The sequence below is a fragment of the Lutra lutra genome, chromosome 4 (assembly GCF_902655055.1).
Source record: "Lutra lutra chromosome 4, mLutLut1.2, whole genome shotgun sequence".
NCBI classification, from domain to species: domain Eukaryota; kingdom Metazoa; phylum Chordata; class Mammalia; order Carnivora; family Mustelidae; genus Lutra; species Lutra lutra.
In genome coordinates this window covers 162532154-162551003 of record NC_062281.1, presented here as the reverse complement: position 1 = coordinate 162551003, position 18850 = coordinate 162532154, and the positions used below count along the sequence as shown (strand labels likewise).

Here is an 18850-nt window from a genome sequence, read left to right as displayed (position 1 = left end):
AAATTTCAGATTATAAAAAGGATCTTTGAGGGGCGCCTGGGTGGCACAGTTGGTTGAGTGCCCTGCTCTTGGTTTTGGCTCAGGTTGTGATCTCAGGGTCGTGAGATTGAGCCCCATGTTGGGGTCTGCGCTGGGTGTGGGAGTCTTTCTCCCTCTCCCTGGTCTCCCTCCTCCTTGTTCTCTCTCTCTCTAAAATAAATAAATAAATAAAGAAATCTTAAAAAAAAATTATCTTTGGGAAAAAAAATCATTCCTCTTAATGTTATTTATAAAAACAGGGAACAACCAAATATTCAACAATGGAGGAAGAATAATAATACATCTACGTAACAGAATATCATATAGGCAAAACTCTGATTGTAAAGAACATTTTTTTTTTAAGATTTTTATTTATTTATTTGACAGACAGAGATCACAAGTAGGCAGAGAAGCAGGCTCCCCACCAAGCAGAGAGCCCGATGCGGGGCTCGATCCCAGAACCCCGGGATCATGACCCGAGCCGAAAGCAGAGGCTTCAACCCACTGAGCCACCCAGGCACCCCTGTAAAGAACATTTTAATGGCACAGGAAAATGCTCATGAAATAGTACTGAATAAAGAAAATGAAATGCTCATGTAATAATACTGAATAAAGAAAAAGCAAATTATTTTTACAGCATGATTTCAAGTATGTATATGTATATATAAAAATAAAATAATGGGAAGAAATACACTAAAACGCTCTTAGTTATCACACAGTAGAATTATGGGTAATATTTTTTTTTTTCAAAGATTTTATTTATTTGTCAGAGAGAGAGGGAGAGAGAGCGAGCACAGGCAGACAGAATGGCAGGCAGAGGCAGAGGGAGAAGCAGGCTCCTGCTGAGCAAGGAGCCCGATGCGGGACTCGATCCCAGGATGCTGGGATCATGACCTGAGCTGAAGGCAGCTGCTCAACCAACTGAGCCACCCAGACGTCCCGGGTAATATTTTGTTTTTATATTTTTTGAATTTTCCAAATCCATAGTCATAAGCCATTCCTTATTTCTTCTTCCCTTATCTTCTGTGGCATCACTCTCTTGATCTGTTCCTATTTCTGATATCTCCTTCCCCTAAAATAGTGGGTGTTTCTTAGTATTTTTCTTTTTGTCTACCATTTTTCTCATGCTATTTATCTCCTATTTATCTCACTTAGTGGCTTCTTTGCTGCTTATTCCCAAATGTGGACCCATAGCCAAGATCTCTTCTCCTTACTTTAGTCTCACAATTCCAACTGTTGGATGGACCCTGCCATTTGGATGACCCAGATACCTTAATTTCAATGTCTAAAACCAAAGGCATCATCATTTCCCCAAATCTCCCCACACCAACATTTGTTATCTTGCTTAGTGATATGAAGATTCATTTAGTCACACAAGCAAGAAATCTAGTAACCACCTGATTCTTCCTTCTTCCTGCACTCTTCACATAACCATTCACCAAACACTGCTGACTTTTATGCCCTAAATCTCTTTTCAAAAACTGTCAACTTCTTTCTATCTCTATTGCAACAGCTTAGTCTAAGCCGCTGTCATCATTTGTTTGGATTGCTTCAACTGCTTCGAGTTGGTCTTCCTCCCTCCAGTCTTACCTCTTGAAATCTGTCCTTCATATTGTAGACAGAATACTCTCTCTAAAGTATAATCTGATCATGTGCCTTATTCCTTCTATCTAACCCTCCATATTGTGGTTTTCCTAAAGTACAAATCTGATCTTACCTCCTTAAATTTAATGTTTAGGATAGTGGTTACTTCTGTGTGTTGTGGGGGATAGTTACTGTCTGGTAGGTAGCATCAGGAGAGCTCCTGGAAATCTGGTAATATTCTGTTTCTTGACTAGAATAGTAGTTATAAGGGTGGGTTCACTTTGTGAAAATTATTGAGCTGTAAGACTGCTCTCAAATATCATTTCGCCTTAGAAGTCTTTCATAACACTTCTAGTTTCTGAACTCTCACAGCAAAGAGAATTATATACTGTTTTTAAATCCATATCATTTTTGAGTATAATGTTAGGAAATTAATAGACATCACCCCAAAAAAATACCATGAGCAATCCTCCTCATGGTAGGTATTACTGTCCTTATTTTATAAGAGAGGTAATTAGAGCTTAGAAAGATTAATTACCTTTCTTTTTTAAGAAATATTTTATTTATTTACTTGTCAGAGAGAGAGAGAGAGAGCACACAGGCAGGCAGAGTGGCAGGCAGAGGCAGAGGAGAAGCAGGCTCCCCACCGAGCAAGGAGACTGATATGGGACTCGATACCAAGACGCTGGGATCATGACCTGAGCCGAAGGCAGTCGCTTAACCGACTGAGCCATCCAGACGTCCCTAGGTATCTTTCTTAAGGTTACTACAGCTTTATAATTGGCAGAGCTGAGACTTACTTTGTATCTATCCCAAAGACCATGACTCTTTCCACTATGCCATAGTAATTAGTACCCTGTTTATTGCAACCATAGCACTTTCCATAGGATTTATAATTTTTTGCTTATTGTTTATACAGATAGACATGTAGGAAGTGCTAAATAAATATTTATTTGAATAAGTGAATTAGTAAATGTGTAAATGACTGTCATCCTCTAGGCCAGACAGCTGCCAATAATTTCTTCTTCTGATTTTTGGACATTGAAAGTAGAGCTTTCCTGATCTGGAACTGTAATAAATTCTAAATACGTTTTTCTATGATTAATATTACTACCATTAAAAATCCAACATTTGAAAAAACATACGATTATTAGTTCTGCTGAAATCTGATATTTTAGCCTTTTGCCTTGGTCTCTGATCAAGTCCTCCCTGTGGCTTCAAGCTTCCAGGGAAGGACTAAAAATGATGTCCATGGCAAAGGAAAACATTTGGCTACTTTTCATTCTGGCTTTTCTGTCTCTGTAAGCAAATCACAAGAGCAAATCCTCTAAATATCTTCCGCTTCAAGTCAGTCCTTCAAAATATTAGTTAGGAAAGAGGTAGAAGAGGAAACCTACTTTTATAGGGCCTGGAACTCAAGTCTACAGAACACAGTATTAAGGGCTTGGGTTTTCTTGCCTCTTCTTTCAGCTCTTGAAGCAGAGCTCTAACTGGAGGATACGGTGATTGCTAAGTTAACTCTGTGCTTTGTTTTCAGGCTCCCCCCCCCACCCCACAAAGTAAATAGATACAATGTGAAATAGTAAACAGGAAATTATTTTAGATTAAAAGGTACTGACTTTATTATTTTTTTTAAGATTTTATTAATTTATTTGACAGGCAGAGATCACAAGTAGGCAGAGAGGCAGGCAGAGAGAGAGGAAGGGAAGCAGGTTCCCCGTTGGGCAGAGAGCCCGACACGGGGCTCGATCCCAGGATCCCAGGATCCCAGGACCCCAGGACTATGATTTGAGGGGAAGGCAGAGGCTTTAACCCACTGAGCCACCCAGGCGTCCCAAAGGTACTGACTTTAAAGCTAGGTATTTGGCGTATAGTATTCTGTGATACCATTTTCCTTTTTAACAAAAACAATGAAAATGGCTATGAGAATAAATTTTCAGTGTGGTGCTAATGGCTTGAGAAAGAAAAACATGTTCACATCCTACAGGATGGAGAGATTATTTAGGGTTATGTCAACCAAATGAGCACTCAAAGAATATACTTGGGTACTTACTGATGTTTGTTGCTTTGAGTTTTTAAAAATTTATGGTAAGTCCAACTCATTTTTTAAAAATGTAAAAACTATTTTTTGAAATGTATATTTAATAAAAGACATCTATTTTAAATGTATAGTTTGATGAGTTTTGTCAAATGTGTACTACTGTAACTGTTAGCCCAAAGGAAGATATGGAGTATTTTCATCAACTGCCCCAGTTCCCTTATGCTTTTATTACACCATTATACTACTCTACTATACTCTAATACTACTTACCACATTTTATTGTAATAATTTGTTTAACCTGTCCTCCTCACCCTAAACTGTGAGGAACCTGAAGCAGAAACTTCATGTTTTTATCTTTACTACCTAGCAACGCAGTGCCTGACACACTGTGGGTGATCAATTAAAAGTTAATTTGAGGGGCACCTGGGTGGCTCAGTGGGTTAGGCCGCTGCCTTCGGCTCAGGTCATGATCACGGAGTCCTGGGATCGAGCCCTGCATCGGGCTCTCTGCTCAGCGGGGAGCCTGCTTCCTCCTCTCTCTCTGCCTGCCTCTCTGCCTGCTTGTGATCTCTCTGTCAAATAAATAAATAAAATCTTTAAAAAAAAAAAGTTAATTTGAGTTCTTACTGTGCACCAATTACTGCTTTCAGCTCTTTTTCTAACTTCAATTTTATTTTTTAATTTAATTAATTTTTTAAAAAGAGATTTTATTTATTTATTTGACAGAGAGAGACACACTGAGAGAGGGAACACAAGCAGGGGGAGCGGGAGAGGAAGAAGCAGGCTCCCCGCTGAGCAGGGAGCCCCATATGGGACTCGATCCCAGGACCCTGGGATCATGACCTGAGCTGAAGGCAGACGCTTAACGACTGAGGCACCCAGGCGCCCCTCAATTTTATTTTTTTAAGTAGGCTCCACACCCAGGGTAGAGCCCAACATGGGACTTGAACTTATGACCCTGAGATCAAGACCTGAGCTATCAAGAGTTGGACGCTTAACCAACTGAGCCACGGAGGTGCTCCTGCTCTCAGCTCTTTACAAGTATTTTCAACAACAACCATATGGGTCAGGTACTATTATTCCCAATTTTCAGATGAGAAAAGTGAGGTTCAGAAAATCAGACACCCATCCAAGGTCACACAGCTCAGTTATTAAACTTCTCTTGTCAAAGGCAGTGCAGGTTTTCTTTTCTCCATAGCTTTCCCTATAGCTTTTCTACTTGGTCAACTACAGAAAACCTCATCTCTTCTTCTACTACTGATATTACTGATGTATCTATCACATTTCTTCGGCTGTCTGAACTATCATCACATCTCTTCTCACGCCATTCACAAGCATATATTGAGTGAGTAAGCAGCAATCCAGGTAGGTATCTAATCTCAAAAGAATTTGGGTAGAAGACATTAACATGTAAACATCTGAAAAATAAAAACGATCCCCTGCCCAAAAAACCCACAGGGCAAATATGTTGCCGTTTACAGGTTAAAGACAGTGGGGCATTGCTAAAGTGTCCTTTCTTGAAGTAGTGCCTGCCAGGTTTACTCTTCCCTTCCATCCCTAAAGGAGTCATCATTTTATAACCAGATAATTATAAGCTTCCTACTTACCTTGAAGGAGTCTCCTTCTCATCCAGCATGGTCTATGTTCTCCTGCCAGGTTGTACCACTGCTCATTCCAAAAGGGACTATTCTGTTTGAAGATCTGTATCTCCCTATTAAGCTTTCAAAGCATTCTACATGCTGCTCCCACCAAACTATTCAATCCCATGTCCCACAACTTTGAGACAAGACCTCCACTATTCCAGCTAGGAAGGAATAAAGAATATCTTGAGTACTATTCTCATTTGTCCTGTTTTTTTTCCTAATACATTGAACTTTATCACTTTTCAATATAATGCCTTTAATCCCAATGATTCTGACAGGTGTAGGGTAGATGGGGGGAATGAAGACATAAGGGTCTCTTTAACAGATCCTGAGATGGGGAGGTTGTCTGAGCAGAGGCTCTGTACCATTCTCTGTTGCAGCAGGCTCTGGGAAAGTCCCATTCGAAAGAGCTTCTGGCTATGAGCCACAGAATCACCAAATTAAGGCTTGTCCTTAAGGCACAGAGCACTGCACTACACTTGCCAGGTGTGGGAACAGCTACCTGGTGGCCAGATGAGTTACAAAGGAGCTATAGCAGCGAGCATGAAGCTAGCTCTGGTGCAAAACTGTCTACATATCCCAGCATCAAAAGCTAAAATCCCATTAGGTAGTATTAAGGAGCACTGTTAGTTGTTTCTTTTTAAGGTGTGATAATGGCATTGAGGTATTTGATTAAAAGATAAAAAGACTTTATATTCTACAGATACATACAGATATTTATAGATAATAACAATTGAAATAATTACATATGAAATTACATCATAATGACTTGCTTTAAAATAATCTGGCATGACAGTGGAGAGATGGGTGTAGCACATAGAAAACGAGACTGGCCATGAACTGATACTTGTCAAAGCTGTGTGGTGGATACAGGGGACTTCATGACTTTCTCTACTTCTGTATTTGTGTGAAGTGTGTTCTAGTAAGTGGTTAAAAACATATTTCTACCACTACTGCATTCTCTCCCAACACACCACAGGGCCTACTTCACAGGGCTTTGTTTTCACTTGAGAAGAAACATACCCTTAAAGGCCAAGAGTGAACTTCATTTTTGGAATACAGATAGCCCAGACTGGTGACTCGAAAACAGGTCCTGGAATTAATGTCTAATCTTGGTGCAAGTTTCTTTGCTATTTAAAAAGCAAAGTCCCAGGGTGCCTGGGTGGCTCAGTGGGTTAAAGCCTCTGCCTTCGGCTCGGGTCATGATCCCAGGGTCCTGGGATCGTGCCCCACATCGGGCTCTCTGCTCAGCAGGGAGCCTGCTTCCCCCTCTCTCTCTGCCTGCCTCTCTGCCTACTTCTGATCTCTGTCTGTCAAATAAATAAAAACAAAATCTTAAAAAAAAAAAAAAAAGCAAAGTCCCGCAATTTACCCTGGAGCTTAGGAGGCAAATTTCCTGAGGGCAGGGCCCATGTCTGCTTATTTACCATTGATCCCGCTGCTGATCTAGAACAATGCCTGCCTCATCACAGATGTTTAATAAATATTTATTGATCGAACAATAAAACAGAATTGTAAGTCAGAGGGGATCAAAGCAACAGGGTGTCCTAGGGTAGGGAAATAGAGAAATAACAATCCCTAGAAAAGTTTTCCAGGAGTCCAAATGACTTCTTTTGCCATTGGTTCTACATGGGTCTTCCTGGGGGGGTGAGCAGGTGTAGTCAGGGGTTGAGGGTTAGGATGCTGTAAGAAATAGACTGGGGCACAGAGGAACACAGAGGAACACTTCCCCTATCGTAATATTCCTGTATATATCTAAGTCTATCAGCTGAGGCCATACTAGCATTTAAACTCGGGTTCTCAGACTATCTTCCTCAGCTGATCTGAGGAACTTGCTGCTGTGACACCAGCCCACTTGCTTTTCAGTCTACCAGTGCTATTCAAGGTAGAAGCTTATCTAGCAGTCATCGAGGGAGACTGGCTGCTCCTCTTCTTAACCATATAGTTACTGAATCTTTTCCTACCTGTTCTTCTGAGGACTCTTGTGTTTACTATAAAAAATCCTTGAGATCAGCCTCAGAGGAGGTTTTTTCCTCTGGAAACCCAAGTCCTGTGATCTGTCAGACACAGTCTGTGTAAAGTATTTAAGGCCCACAATTCTGTTCTCAAAGCAAAATCAGAGAAAGTACCAAATTTGGTTTCTCTGCATTCATTAAAGTCCACTTGGTGAGGTGGGCTTTGCCAAAATTGGAAGGAAACTTTTTCCCCCTCCTCTTGGTAAGTCTCTGAACCTTTGCTAAGAGGGCCCACCTACAAGATAATCGCTAAGGGGAGGACGCCTGCTTGGAGACAAAACAGCACTAGAGCTAGGGAGCTCAACCCTATGGAAGGAAGAAGAGCCTGGAAGAGCCTGTAAAAGAGGCATCATAGTTACTATTAGTTTTACAAAAATATTTTGTTGGGTTATTACACAAGCCCCCAAAATACAAGCAGGGTACTCTGTGATACAGACAAAGCAACAGTATGTTGGCAACACGATTTCATTTTTAAACGAAGGCGAGGATCAGCTATTATTTATATAAACCAGCTATCTAACATGATCAAGGTTTAGAACCATTAAATAAGAACATGATTAAGTTTCAGAACTATTAAATAAGAACCAAAGTAGTTAAAACTGTGAGTTTGAATCCACCCCCTCTTTCTTACTTATTTTCCATTAGGAAGTCCACAACGTATTTTTTCAAGCAGTAGAGATGGGCGTCCACAAGGCCTGTGTGGAAATGTATTCTAGGGTGCCTGCAAAAACAATCAGAGAGAAGGGGCTCACAGTCAAGTAACATGGATTCTATCCTATTTTTAGGTAGTAGGCATTAAAAGGTTTCTAAGAGTCAAAGCCATGATCCCCACTGATCTCCTACTCTGGGGAGACAAAGATGGTGGATACCGGTACTGATTCTACCACAGAAAAAGTTTTCTTTTTATAGAAACCCTACCTCACACTTTATCCGGCCTTTAGGTGAACCATCAAATCACTGAGAAGTCATCTTCTTCTATCACAAACTTCTATTCACAATTCCTTTTTTTTTTTTAATTTATTTATTTTAGAGACAAAGCAGGTGTGAGAGCCCAGGCTGGGGGGGGGGGGGGAGGGTGGAACAGGAGAATCCTGAAGCAGATTCTGAGTACAGAGCGTTAACACAGGACTTGATCCCAGGACCCTGAGATTATGACCTGAGCCCAAATCAAGAGTAGGCTGCTTAATCCTCACAATTCTTTTTTTTTTTTTTTAAGATTTATTTATTTGACAGAGAGAGATCACAAGTAGACAGAGAGGCAGGCAGGCAGAGAGAGAGAGAGGGAAGCAGGCTCCCTGCCAAGCAGAGAGCCCGATGCGGGACTCGATCCCAGGACCCTGGGATCATGACCTGAGCCGAAGGCAGCGGCTTAACCCACTGAGCCACCCAGGCGCCCAATCCTCACAATTCTTACAACTAACATTTTCCTGCTTTTACTCTGTTACTTTTTTTTTTTTTAATATTTTATTTATTTGACAGAGAGATCACAAGTAGGCAGAGAGGCAGGCAGAGAGAGAGAGAGGGAAGCAGGCTCCCTGCCAAGCAGAGAGCCCAATGTGGGGCTCCATCCCAGGATCCTGGGATCATGACCTGAGCCGAAGGCAGAGGTTTTAACCCACTGAGCCACCCAGGTGCCCCTCTAACTGTTACTTTTACTGTAACTTTTACTCTAACTGCTTTTACTGCTTTTACTCTAACTGCCCTACTTCCTGCAGGCCATATACTTCAGTCATGCTTTCTTCCAGGATTTGGCATGTATCACTCCATTTTCACAGAAGATGAAGTAAAATCCTGTGAACACTTACTAACTCCCTACTCTTACATATTCATCAGGATTTGTCCCAGATATAGTTCCTCCAGGAAACCTTCCCTGACAATCCAAGTTTACACTCCCACAGTGCTTTGTGCCCACCTCTATCAGATAAGTTATCATCCAGTAAGTAACAGCCTACTTACTTAGCTCTTTCTCCCCGCTAGACTGGGAGTTCTCTGAGGGCAGAGATTTACCTTTATAGCCTTAGCACTTAGCATTATACCTGACACAGAGAATGTATTTAATAAATAGCTGTTGAATAAACAAACGAATGAATCCGGTCAAATTAAGGCCTCCTGCTTAGTTGCTGTCTATTTTATTTAAAGATTTTATTTATTTATTTGACAGAGATCACAAGTAGGCAGAGAGGCAGGCAGAGACAGAGAGAGAGAGAGGAGGAAGCAGACTCCCTGCAGAGCAGAGAGCCCCATGCAGGGCTCGATCCCAACACCCTGGGATCGAGCCCCATGCAGGGCTCGATCCCAACACCCTGGGATCGAGCCCCATGCAGGGCTCGATCCCAACACCCTGGGATCATGACCTGAGCCGAAGGCAGAGGCTTTAACCCACTGAGCCACCCAGGCGCCCCTAGATTTTTTTTTTTTTTAAGATTTTATTTATTTGACAGAGAGAGACACAGCAAGAGAGGGAACACAAACAGGGGGAATGGGACAGGGAGAAGCAGGCCTACCCCGATGTGAGGCTCAATGCCAGGACCTTGGGACCCGGAACTGGACCAGCCCAAGGCAGATGCTTAATGACTGAGCCACCCAGGAGAGCACCCCCACCCCCATTTTTAGGTTCTTGAGTACCAAGAAGTTCTTGAGGAAATAGAATTTTACAAATGTGAATGTGGTTACTTGGTTGCCAGGGTTTCACCTGAAGTCCACACCCTAGGGGTGCCGGGGTGGCTCTGTTGGTTAAAGTGTCTATTTTGGGCTCCCTGTCATGATCCCAGGGTCCTGGGATTGAGCCCTCCACTGGGCTCCTTGCTCAGTGGGAAGTCTGCTTCTCTCTCTTGCCCCCTCCTCTGCTCAAGCTCTTTCTCTCTCTCTCTCTCATAAATAAATAAAACCTTAAAAAAAAAATGAAGTCCACACCCTGATAATCCTTTCCCACTTGATCTAGCCAATTTATTTTTTATTTTTATTTGTTCTAAAGATTTTGTTTATTTATCTGACAGAGATCACAAGTAGGCAGAGAGGCAGGCAGAGAAAGAGGGGGAAGCAGGCTCCCTGCTGAGCAGAGAACCTGATGTGGCTCGATCTTAGGACCCTGAGATCATCCTAAGATCATGACCGAGCCAAAAGCAGAGGCTTAACCCACTGCCACGCAGGTGCCCCTTATCTAGCCAATTTAGAAAGTTAAACTCTCCTGTTCTGTCCCTTGGTTTACTAAGTCCTTGAATCATTCAACACACTCTACCTATATTATTTAATCCTCATAACTATGTCACAAGATAGATATTTTATCTTATTTTTATAGCTGAGATCAACTTTTATTATACACATAGGAAAGGAGTAACTTCAGAATTTTAATAAATAGGGTGGCTCAGTTGGTTAAGTGTGTGCCTCCTGGCTGAGGTAGTGATCTTGGCCTCAGGCTGGGGCCTGCTCAGCGGGGAGTCTACACGCCCTTTACCCCTCCCCCTGCTCTGACCTCTCTCCCTCTCAAACAAACGAAATTTTAAAAAAGAAAAAAAAAGTTTGATTAGGGACGTCTGGGTGGCTCAGTCAGTTAAGCGGCTGATTTGGCTCCAGGCATGATCCCAGGGTCTTGGGATTAAGTCCTACACTGGGGCTCCTTGCTCCTCAGGGAGTCTGCTTTCCCCTCTATCTGCCTGCCTCTCTGCCTACTTGTGATCTCTGTCAAATAAATAAATAAAATCTTAAAAAAAAAGTTTGAATAATCATCTTCTAAACTGTTATCAATTTCTAGCATATATGGTAGTAACATTCATACAGCACCTTATAATTTACAAATGTTTTTCAGCTTTTTACTCTCATCCCTTAAAGGAGGTAAAACAACAACAAAAAATTCTCCCATTCTGAAGAAACATTCCAAAAATTTAGCTGGTATATTCATGCTAGAGATTTAGCTACAAATGTGGAATATAATGAAGGAACAGAGACGGCAGATTCAGAGATTTTTTCTTTTCTTTCAGATTAAATTTATAGTGAATATAAACCTTGGGACTAGAGACTAATGGCATTTAAATTGTCAAAAAGGTGGTTTCCTTACTTTATTTTATAGTCTTGAATGACAACAGAAATAAGGACTGATTTTTTAAAATTAAATTTTATTTTATTTATTTATTTTTAAAGATTTTATTTATTTATTTGACAGAGAGAAATCACAAGTAAGCAGAGAGGCAGGCAGAGAGAGAGAGAGGAGGAAGCAGGCTCCCCACTGAGCAGAGAACCCGATGTGGGGCTCGATTCCAGGACCCTGAGATCATGACCTGAGCCAAAGGCAGAGGCTTTAACCCACTGAGCCACCCAGGCACCCTAAATTTTATTTATTTTATTTTATTTTTTTTTAAAGATTTTATTTATTTATTTGTCAGAGAGAGAGAGGGAGAGAGAGCGAGCACAGGCAGACAGAATGGCAGGCAGAGACAGAGGGAGAAGCAGGCTCTCCGCCGAGCAAGGAGCCCGATTCGGGACTCGATCCCAGGATGCTGGGATCATGACCTGAGCCGAAGGCAGCTGCCCAACCAACTGAGCCACCCAGGCGTCCCCCTAAATTTTATTTTTTAAAAAGATTTTTATTTATTTGAGAGAGCACAAGCAGTGGGAGAGGCAGAGGAAGAGGGAGAAGCGTGACTGCTAGCTGAGCAGGGAGGCCGATGAGGGTGGGGCTACATCCCAGGACTGCAGGATCAAGACCATGATAGATCATGACTTGAGTCCAAGGCAGACTGCAGACCAGACTGAGCCACCCAGGTGCCCCAAAACAAAACAAATAAACAAAGCCAAAAACCTCAAAGAGGGACCAGTAAAATCTGGGTAATAGACTGACTACTCCAGGCCAGGAAGATCCTTTGAATTTGTATATCATAAAGTTAAAAAAAACAATAAATGGAAATGAATAAGACATTTAGAAATAGTTGTAATTTTATGTTTAAAAAATTTTTTTTTAAAAGCAGCAGGCAGAGGGAGAAGCAGGCTCCCCACTAAGCAAGGAGCCAGACACAGAACTGATCCCAGGAGATCATGACCTGAGCTGAAGGCAGATGCTTAACCCACTGAGCCACCCAGGCATCCCAAAGATTTACTTTATTTTTTATTTTGCGATTTACTTATTTAGAGAGAGAGAGAGAGCGAGCATGCAAGCGGGGGGGAAAGGCAGAGGGAGAGAGTGACTCTCCCATCCAAGTACTAACCAGGCCCCACCCTGCTTAGCTTCCGAGATCAGACGGGCGCGTTCAGGGTGGTATGGCCATAGACGGAGAGAGTGAATCTAAAGCAGATTCCCCGCTGAGTGTGGAGTCAGACACAGGGGCTAGATCTCAGGACCCTGAAACCATGACCTGAGCCAAAATCAAGAGTTGACACCTGGGACGCCTGGGTGGCTCAGCACGGGGCTCCTTGCTCAGTGGGGAGCCTGTTTCTCCCTCTGCCTGCCACTTCCCCGGCTTGTGCTCTCTTTCTCTGTCTGTGACAAAATATAAAAAAAAAAAAAAAAGAAGAAGAGTTGACACTTAACCAACTCAACCCCCCATGTGCCCCCCAGAAGCACAATTTTTTGAAGTTTTTTATTTTAATTCCAGTATAGTTAACATACAGTATTATATAATTTTCAGGTGTACAATACAGTGATTCAACAATTCTATCCATTACTCAGTGCTTCTCATAAGTGTGCTCTTTAATCGCCATCACCCATTTCACCCATCCCCCCCTCCAACTCCCCTCTGGTAACCATGTTTGTTTACTGAAGTGTAATTTATACACCATAAAATTCATGTGTTTTAGGTGTACAATTGAATTGTTTTTAGAAAATCTGTACAGCGATACAACTGCCACCACAATCCAGTTACAGAACATTTCTATCATTCAAATAAAATCTTACATGACAATACAACCAATCAATTCCCCTTTCTCACCCTCAGTTTCAGACAATCACCGGTCTGCCTTTTGTCTCTACAGACCTGCCTTCTCTCTTTTTGATTATAGCCATTCTAGTGGGTGTGAAGTGGTATTTCACTACAGTTTAAATCTGCATTTCTCTAGTGACTAATGACATTGAGAACTGTTTCCTGTGCTTATTAGCCATTTGTACATATTTATTTATAAAAAGATTTTATTTATTTATTTGTCAGAGAGAGAGAGCACAAGCAGGGAGAGCCGCAGGCAAAGCAGGCAGAAGGAGAAGCAGACTCTCCTACTGAACTAGGACTCAATCCCAGGACCCCGGGATCATGACCTGAGCAGAATGCAGACACTTGACTTGACTAAGCCACCCTGTACATCTTGTTTTAAAAAGATTGATTGATTGATTGATTGAATGATTTTAGAGCACAAGCACACTTAACATTCATCAGTAGCAGGGGTTGGGGTGTGAAGGTCAGACGGTGTAGGAGAGAGAAAATCTTAAGCCGCTCCATGGCAAGCACAAGCCTTAACGTGGGGACAGATCTCATGATCCTGAAATCACAACCTGAGCCAAAATCAAGAGTCAGGGGCTTAACCGACTGGGCACCCATGTGCCCCTAGGCTGGTTATCTTTGCTTTAAACATAATTACTTAAAAGTTCCTTTTTGGGAAGCCTGGTGGCTCAGTCGGTTAAGCCTCTGCCTTCAAGCCAAAGACAGAGGCTTAACTGACTGAACTACCAGGTGCTCCTGCAGCAGTCTTCTCTTATTATCCCAGATTTTATATAATGAAAATCTCTGTCACCAAATCAAGTATGGTACTTCATGACTATAAGGATGATAATCACTAGCAGAAGGATGGAGAGAAGAATTAAATGCCCTAACGGGATTCTTTTATCTTTGTAATATTTTCTTGCATGACATCAATAATTTTATCTGCTTGATTCTGAAAATGCTTAATTTCATCATTTCTAGGTGCAAATCTTAGTCCAGATGATCCCCTGAGAAAAAAGTCCTCTTCTTCATCTGAATCATCTTCCAAACGATTTCTCTTTTCACTGTGCACAGAACCAGTGACATCATCATCATTTAGGTGGTGCTTGAAATTGGGAGGCATACTTTTACTCGACAAGTACTCTTCTGTCTCCGGGCAGAGTAAGTGTTCACCACCTGGTCCTCTGGGGAGCTCTGGGCAGTTCTTCAGGGTGGGCAGGGGAAGGAGTGGGAAGGGCAGGAAGAAAGCAAGGAAGGGAGACAGTGGGAGCAGACCTGGTGCCCACTCCACAGCAGCTGTGTGCCTAATCATTACAGTTTAAAAGAAACCAGAGACCAAGGTTGCTCAGAAATAGCTATCTATAACTCTACCTATAATTCTAATGAGACAGATTTTGGGGCAAGCACCTGTTGGATGGGTACCTGGTAGCTATTTTATAGGAAGGCACTTATTTGCCAGACCACCCCAAATGCCTAATCTTGGTGGCACTGTAAGTGGTCATCATGTGTGCACAGGGAGTTCCAAACCAAAGGTCTGCCTGCAGCAGAGTGGCTATGGCACCGTTGGGGCTCAGGCCCCAACCAGGAAAAGCAGTTGTGTTGATGTTAAAGCCCTAGACTCAAAGTAGCAGCAGACAGAGACTTCCAGAGCTGGAAGGGTTCTTTAGAGTTCTAAGGGCTGCTCCTCATTGTATGGACAGAAAAACAAAAGGAAATTATTTTTGTCCATGTTAAAAGCAATCCATTCACTCCTCTAGGTGATGGTCTCTAGCCTGCATTCACTGAATACCTACTGTGTGCCAAACATTTGGGATACAGCAGTGAATAAAACGGACATGAAAGCTGCATGAAGTGTACAGTGTAATTATGCTAAGTGTACAACAAATGCATGGCAAGCACAGAATGCTACAGAAGCATGTAATAAGGGACCTTGCCCGGGCTGGGAAATGATGTAAACTTACCTTTAAGCTCAGAGGCGAAGAACGAACAGGAGTTAGCCAGGAGAAAGGGGTGCAGAAACTGAGATGGGAACTCTGGCAGAGAAAACAGTAGGGGCCAAGACTTGAGGCAGACTGGTGAGTGTGAGGAACTAAAGGTGCTCTGTACTGATAAAGCACACAAAACAGGATGGGGAGAGGCACAAGAAGCAGCTACGGAGGTGTGAGCCACATTAAGGATTTTGATCTTTATTCTAAAGGAAGGAGTCTCAGGTGCCTGGCTGGCTCAGTTGGTAGAGCATGTGAATACCGATTTTGTGGTTTTCAGTTCAAGGCCCCCATTGGGCACAGCACTTACTTAAAAATAAATAAATACAGGAAGCAGGTTTCAGGTTACATGTACAGATAAAGGCAGAGGTATATAACACAGAATCGTCTCCTATGTGTCTAGCATACGCAGTATCTTGAGACTACGGACAATTTATATTCTGTAATCATACCACTGACTTAATAGTGAACTTAATCAAAGTTAAAAGGTAGCTTGGTGGAGCACTGGGCTGAAAGGGTTCCAGCTTTCATTTTGCTACTACAAAGGGCACAATCCTTCTTCATGCCAGTCTCCTTGTTAGGAAACAAAGCATTGGACTTCATTGTTCCAAAGTTTTGTAGAGGTGTGTCAGGAAACTACGGAAACCTGAGTCAGAATAACCCCATGTTCTACATTTTATGTCTTAGGGTTCTACATAAGATTTCACTTAAAGACAAAGTTTCGCTGCCTCAAGAGAACGTTGGAGAACAACTGCAATTTTTAATCTTAGATAATATATTCACGAATTTTATTCAACAAACATGGAGATCGATCATTATTACCTACCCACTACAGAATTATTAGAATGACTAGAAATTACTCAAAGTACATTGCACAGTCCTTGTCAGACATTAGGCACTCGTTAATTGACAACTATTGTTAATATCATGGGCCAAGTACTGTGCTTGGTAAACAGAGACACAGAGTTGAAACAAACAGATGTCGCCCTTAGGAGCTCACAATCTAGTGGGGAAGACTACATGTTAAAAAACATTTCCTAGTATAATGTGGTCTATGTAATAATGTAGGGAGCTGGTACAGCAGAGGATGCAATGAGCTAAGACAACGGAACATGATAAGTTTTCACAGAGATGGAGGAAGCTGGAGGTTGGCTCTGAAAGATGAGGAGAAACTTACTGGGCAGGCAAAGTAGGAAAAAGATATTTTAATTGAAGGACTAGTGCCAACAAACGCAAAGAGGTATGAAAAAAAATTCCAGGATGCAATGATAAAGGTTCAGGCTGGAAAGACAGCCAGAGGTCTGATCCTGAAAGCCTTCTGTGATGCTTTTGTGTCATATGAAAGCATGTGGATTGGGGCGCCTGGGTAGCTCAGTCGGTTAAGCATCTGACTCTTGATTTCAGTTCAGGTCCTGACCTCAGAATCGTGAGTTCAAGCCCCATGTTTAAAAAAGAAAAAGCATTTGGATTTTCTTTCTTCCTTCCCTTCTCTCTCTCTCTTTCTTTCTTTCTTTCTTTCTTTCTTTTTTTCTTTCTTTTAAAAAAGATTTTATTTATTTATTTGACAGACAGAGAGAAAGCATGAGGGGGGAGAAGGTCAGAGGGAGAAGCAGACTCATTGCTGAGCAGGGAGCCTGATGCAGGACTTGATCCCGGGACTCCGGGACCATGACCTGAGCCGAAGGCAATCGCTTAACCAACTGAGCCACCCAGACACCCTTGTTTTATTTCTTAGATGATAGAAAATTACGGAAAGTTACGGTTTTATGGAAATACATACACGCAGTATATTGGCTTTGTCTGTATTACCTAAGCTGGGCTGGAATTAGATTACTCAAAATTCTCTTCTCTGAGTGGTTCTCAGGTAGTGAATGCCACAGAGATATTTTATGTGACCTTTCAAAGGCAGAAGGAAAGCTACAGGCACATTTGTAATGTTCTAAAGGTCAATGGATGGTGCCACATACTGTGGCAACTTGTTTGTGACGTCACGGATATGCTAGCACACCTAGTAGGTACGGAACAATATCCAGACTTACAGATCCTCCAGAACCTGTCAGATATCTTCCTTCAGCTTCTCTTGAGTCCTGAGCCAAGTACTGTGTAGTTGTGTGGTGAAGGAATCCAGCTTTCCCCGCAGGTCACCCACAGCAATGAGGCTGAAGGTGGTGAGAGATAGATGCGGGTTCCAGTCTCCTTGTGGGTCCCTGTTTGCTCTTGCTCTTGCACACATCCAGCTCTCCCTTCTGACTATGTCTGGCTGACTCACAGCAATGTTACTCTGAACACTAGACACAGAAGCAATAGCATGCATACACTGGTCTACCAGTTTCCACAATTAATAATAAATCCTCATTCTATATCTCTCATGGGAGTTCTGATTCTCTGACTGATATAAAAATTGCTACCAGAACTGGTCCTGGAGAGGGGTGCCTGGCTGGCTCAGGTGGTAGAACATGCGACTCTTGGTCTCAGGGTTGAGAGTTTGAGCCCCACACTAGGCACGGACCCCAGTTAAAAAAATAAGTATCAGGGCGCCTGGGTGGCTCAGTGGGTTAAGCCGCTGCCTTCGGCTCAGGTCATGATCTCGGGGTCCTGGGATCGAGTCCCGCATCGGGCTCTCTGCTCAGCAGGGAGCCTGTTTCCCTTCCTCTCTCTCTGCCTGCCTCTCTGCCTACTTGTGATCTCTGTCTGTCAAAGAAATAAATAAAATCTTTAAAAAAAAATATCAAAAAGAAGTGGTCCTGGAAGAACAGAACATTAAGGATGGGTTTGTGAATTGATTCTGTATTACCTACAATTAGTTCTCTAATTTGGTTAGGTTTATTTATTTATTTATTTATTTAGTTATTTTTGAAAAAATATTTTATTTATTCATTTGTGTGTGTGAGAGAGAGAGGGGGAGAGAGAGCAGGTGTGAGCACAAGCAGGGGGGAGCAGTAGGCAGAAGGAGAAGCAGGCGCTCTGCTGAGCAAGGAGCCCCATGTGGGACTTGATCCCAGGACCCTGGGGTCATGACCTGAGCTGAAGGCAGACACTTAATCGACTGAGCCACCCAGGCATCTCATTTTAACTTATTTTTTATTTATTAAGTAGTCTCAACCCCCAATATGGGGCTCAAACTCATGACTCTGAGATCAGGAGTCACATGCTCTACTGAATGAGCCAGACAGGCACACTGATTAGGGTTAAAGGTCTTTCAACTGATTGGATGACTCTGACCCAGATTAACCAGAATAGTCTCCCTCACTTAAAATCAAGAGATTTTAACTTATGACTTATAAAAATAACTAACACATAGACCAATGTCTAACGTTAACATAGGAGTCATCAAAGCCTTCCTAGACAGGATCACAAGGCCACCTACCCTCCCTGTCATCCCAGCCCAGAATGCTGGAACCTGGTGAGGTCTGGAGTGTGACCCTTCCCAAGACGTGCTCTAGACAGCAAACTGCACAGCCCCACTGACAAAGGGGTCCTACTTAAAGACAAGCCCGGGAAAGAGAGCTGTCTCTCCAGTTATTCTTCTACGCTGCCTGATCCATTATGTCTGAAGAATTTAATAAACAAAGATTCTACAGAAACTGGGTGAAAGCTGACATATTAATTTGCACTCCACTCAGTCCCCCTGACCTGGCTAATACGACCTTTTGGCAGGTCTGTC

At 42.4% G+C, this 18850-nt stretch overlaps 1 protein-coding gene across 4 annotated transcripts in view; it reads right to left on the bottom strand.

Annotated features, from left to right (window-relative positions):
• Positions 1 to 18850, bottom strand: part of EIF2B3 (eukaryotic translation initiation factor 2B subunit gamma) — a 129611-nt gene that overhangs the window by 38742 nt on the left and 72019 nt on the right. For all 4 annotated transcript variants that reach the window (XM_047726476.1, XM_047726477.1, XM_047726478.1 and 1 more), the window contains one exon: positions 7933 to 8022. In XM_047726476.1, coding sequence (XP_047582432.1) covers positions 7933 to 8022 — 90 coding nt within the window. The remainder of the gene's footprint in view (positions 1 to 7932; positions 8023 to 18850) is intronic.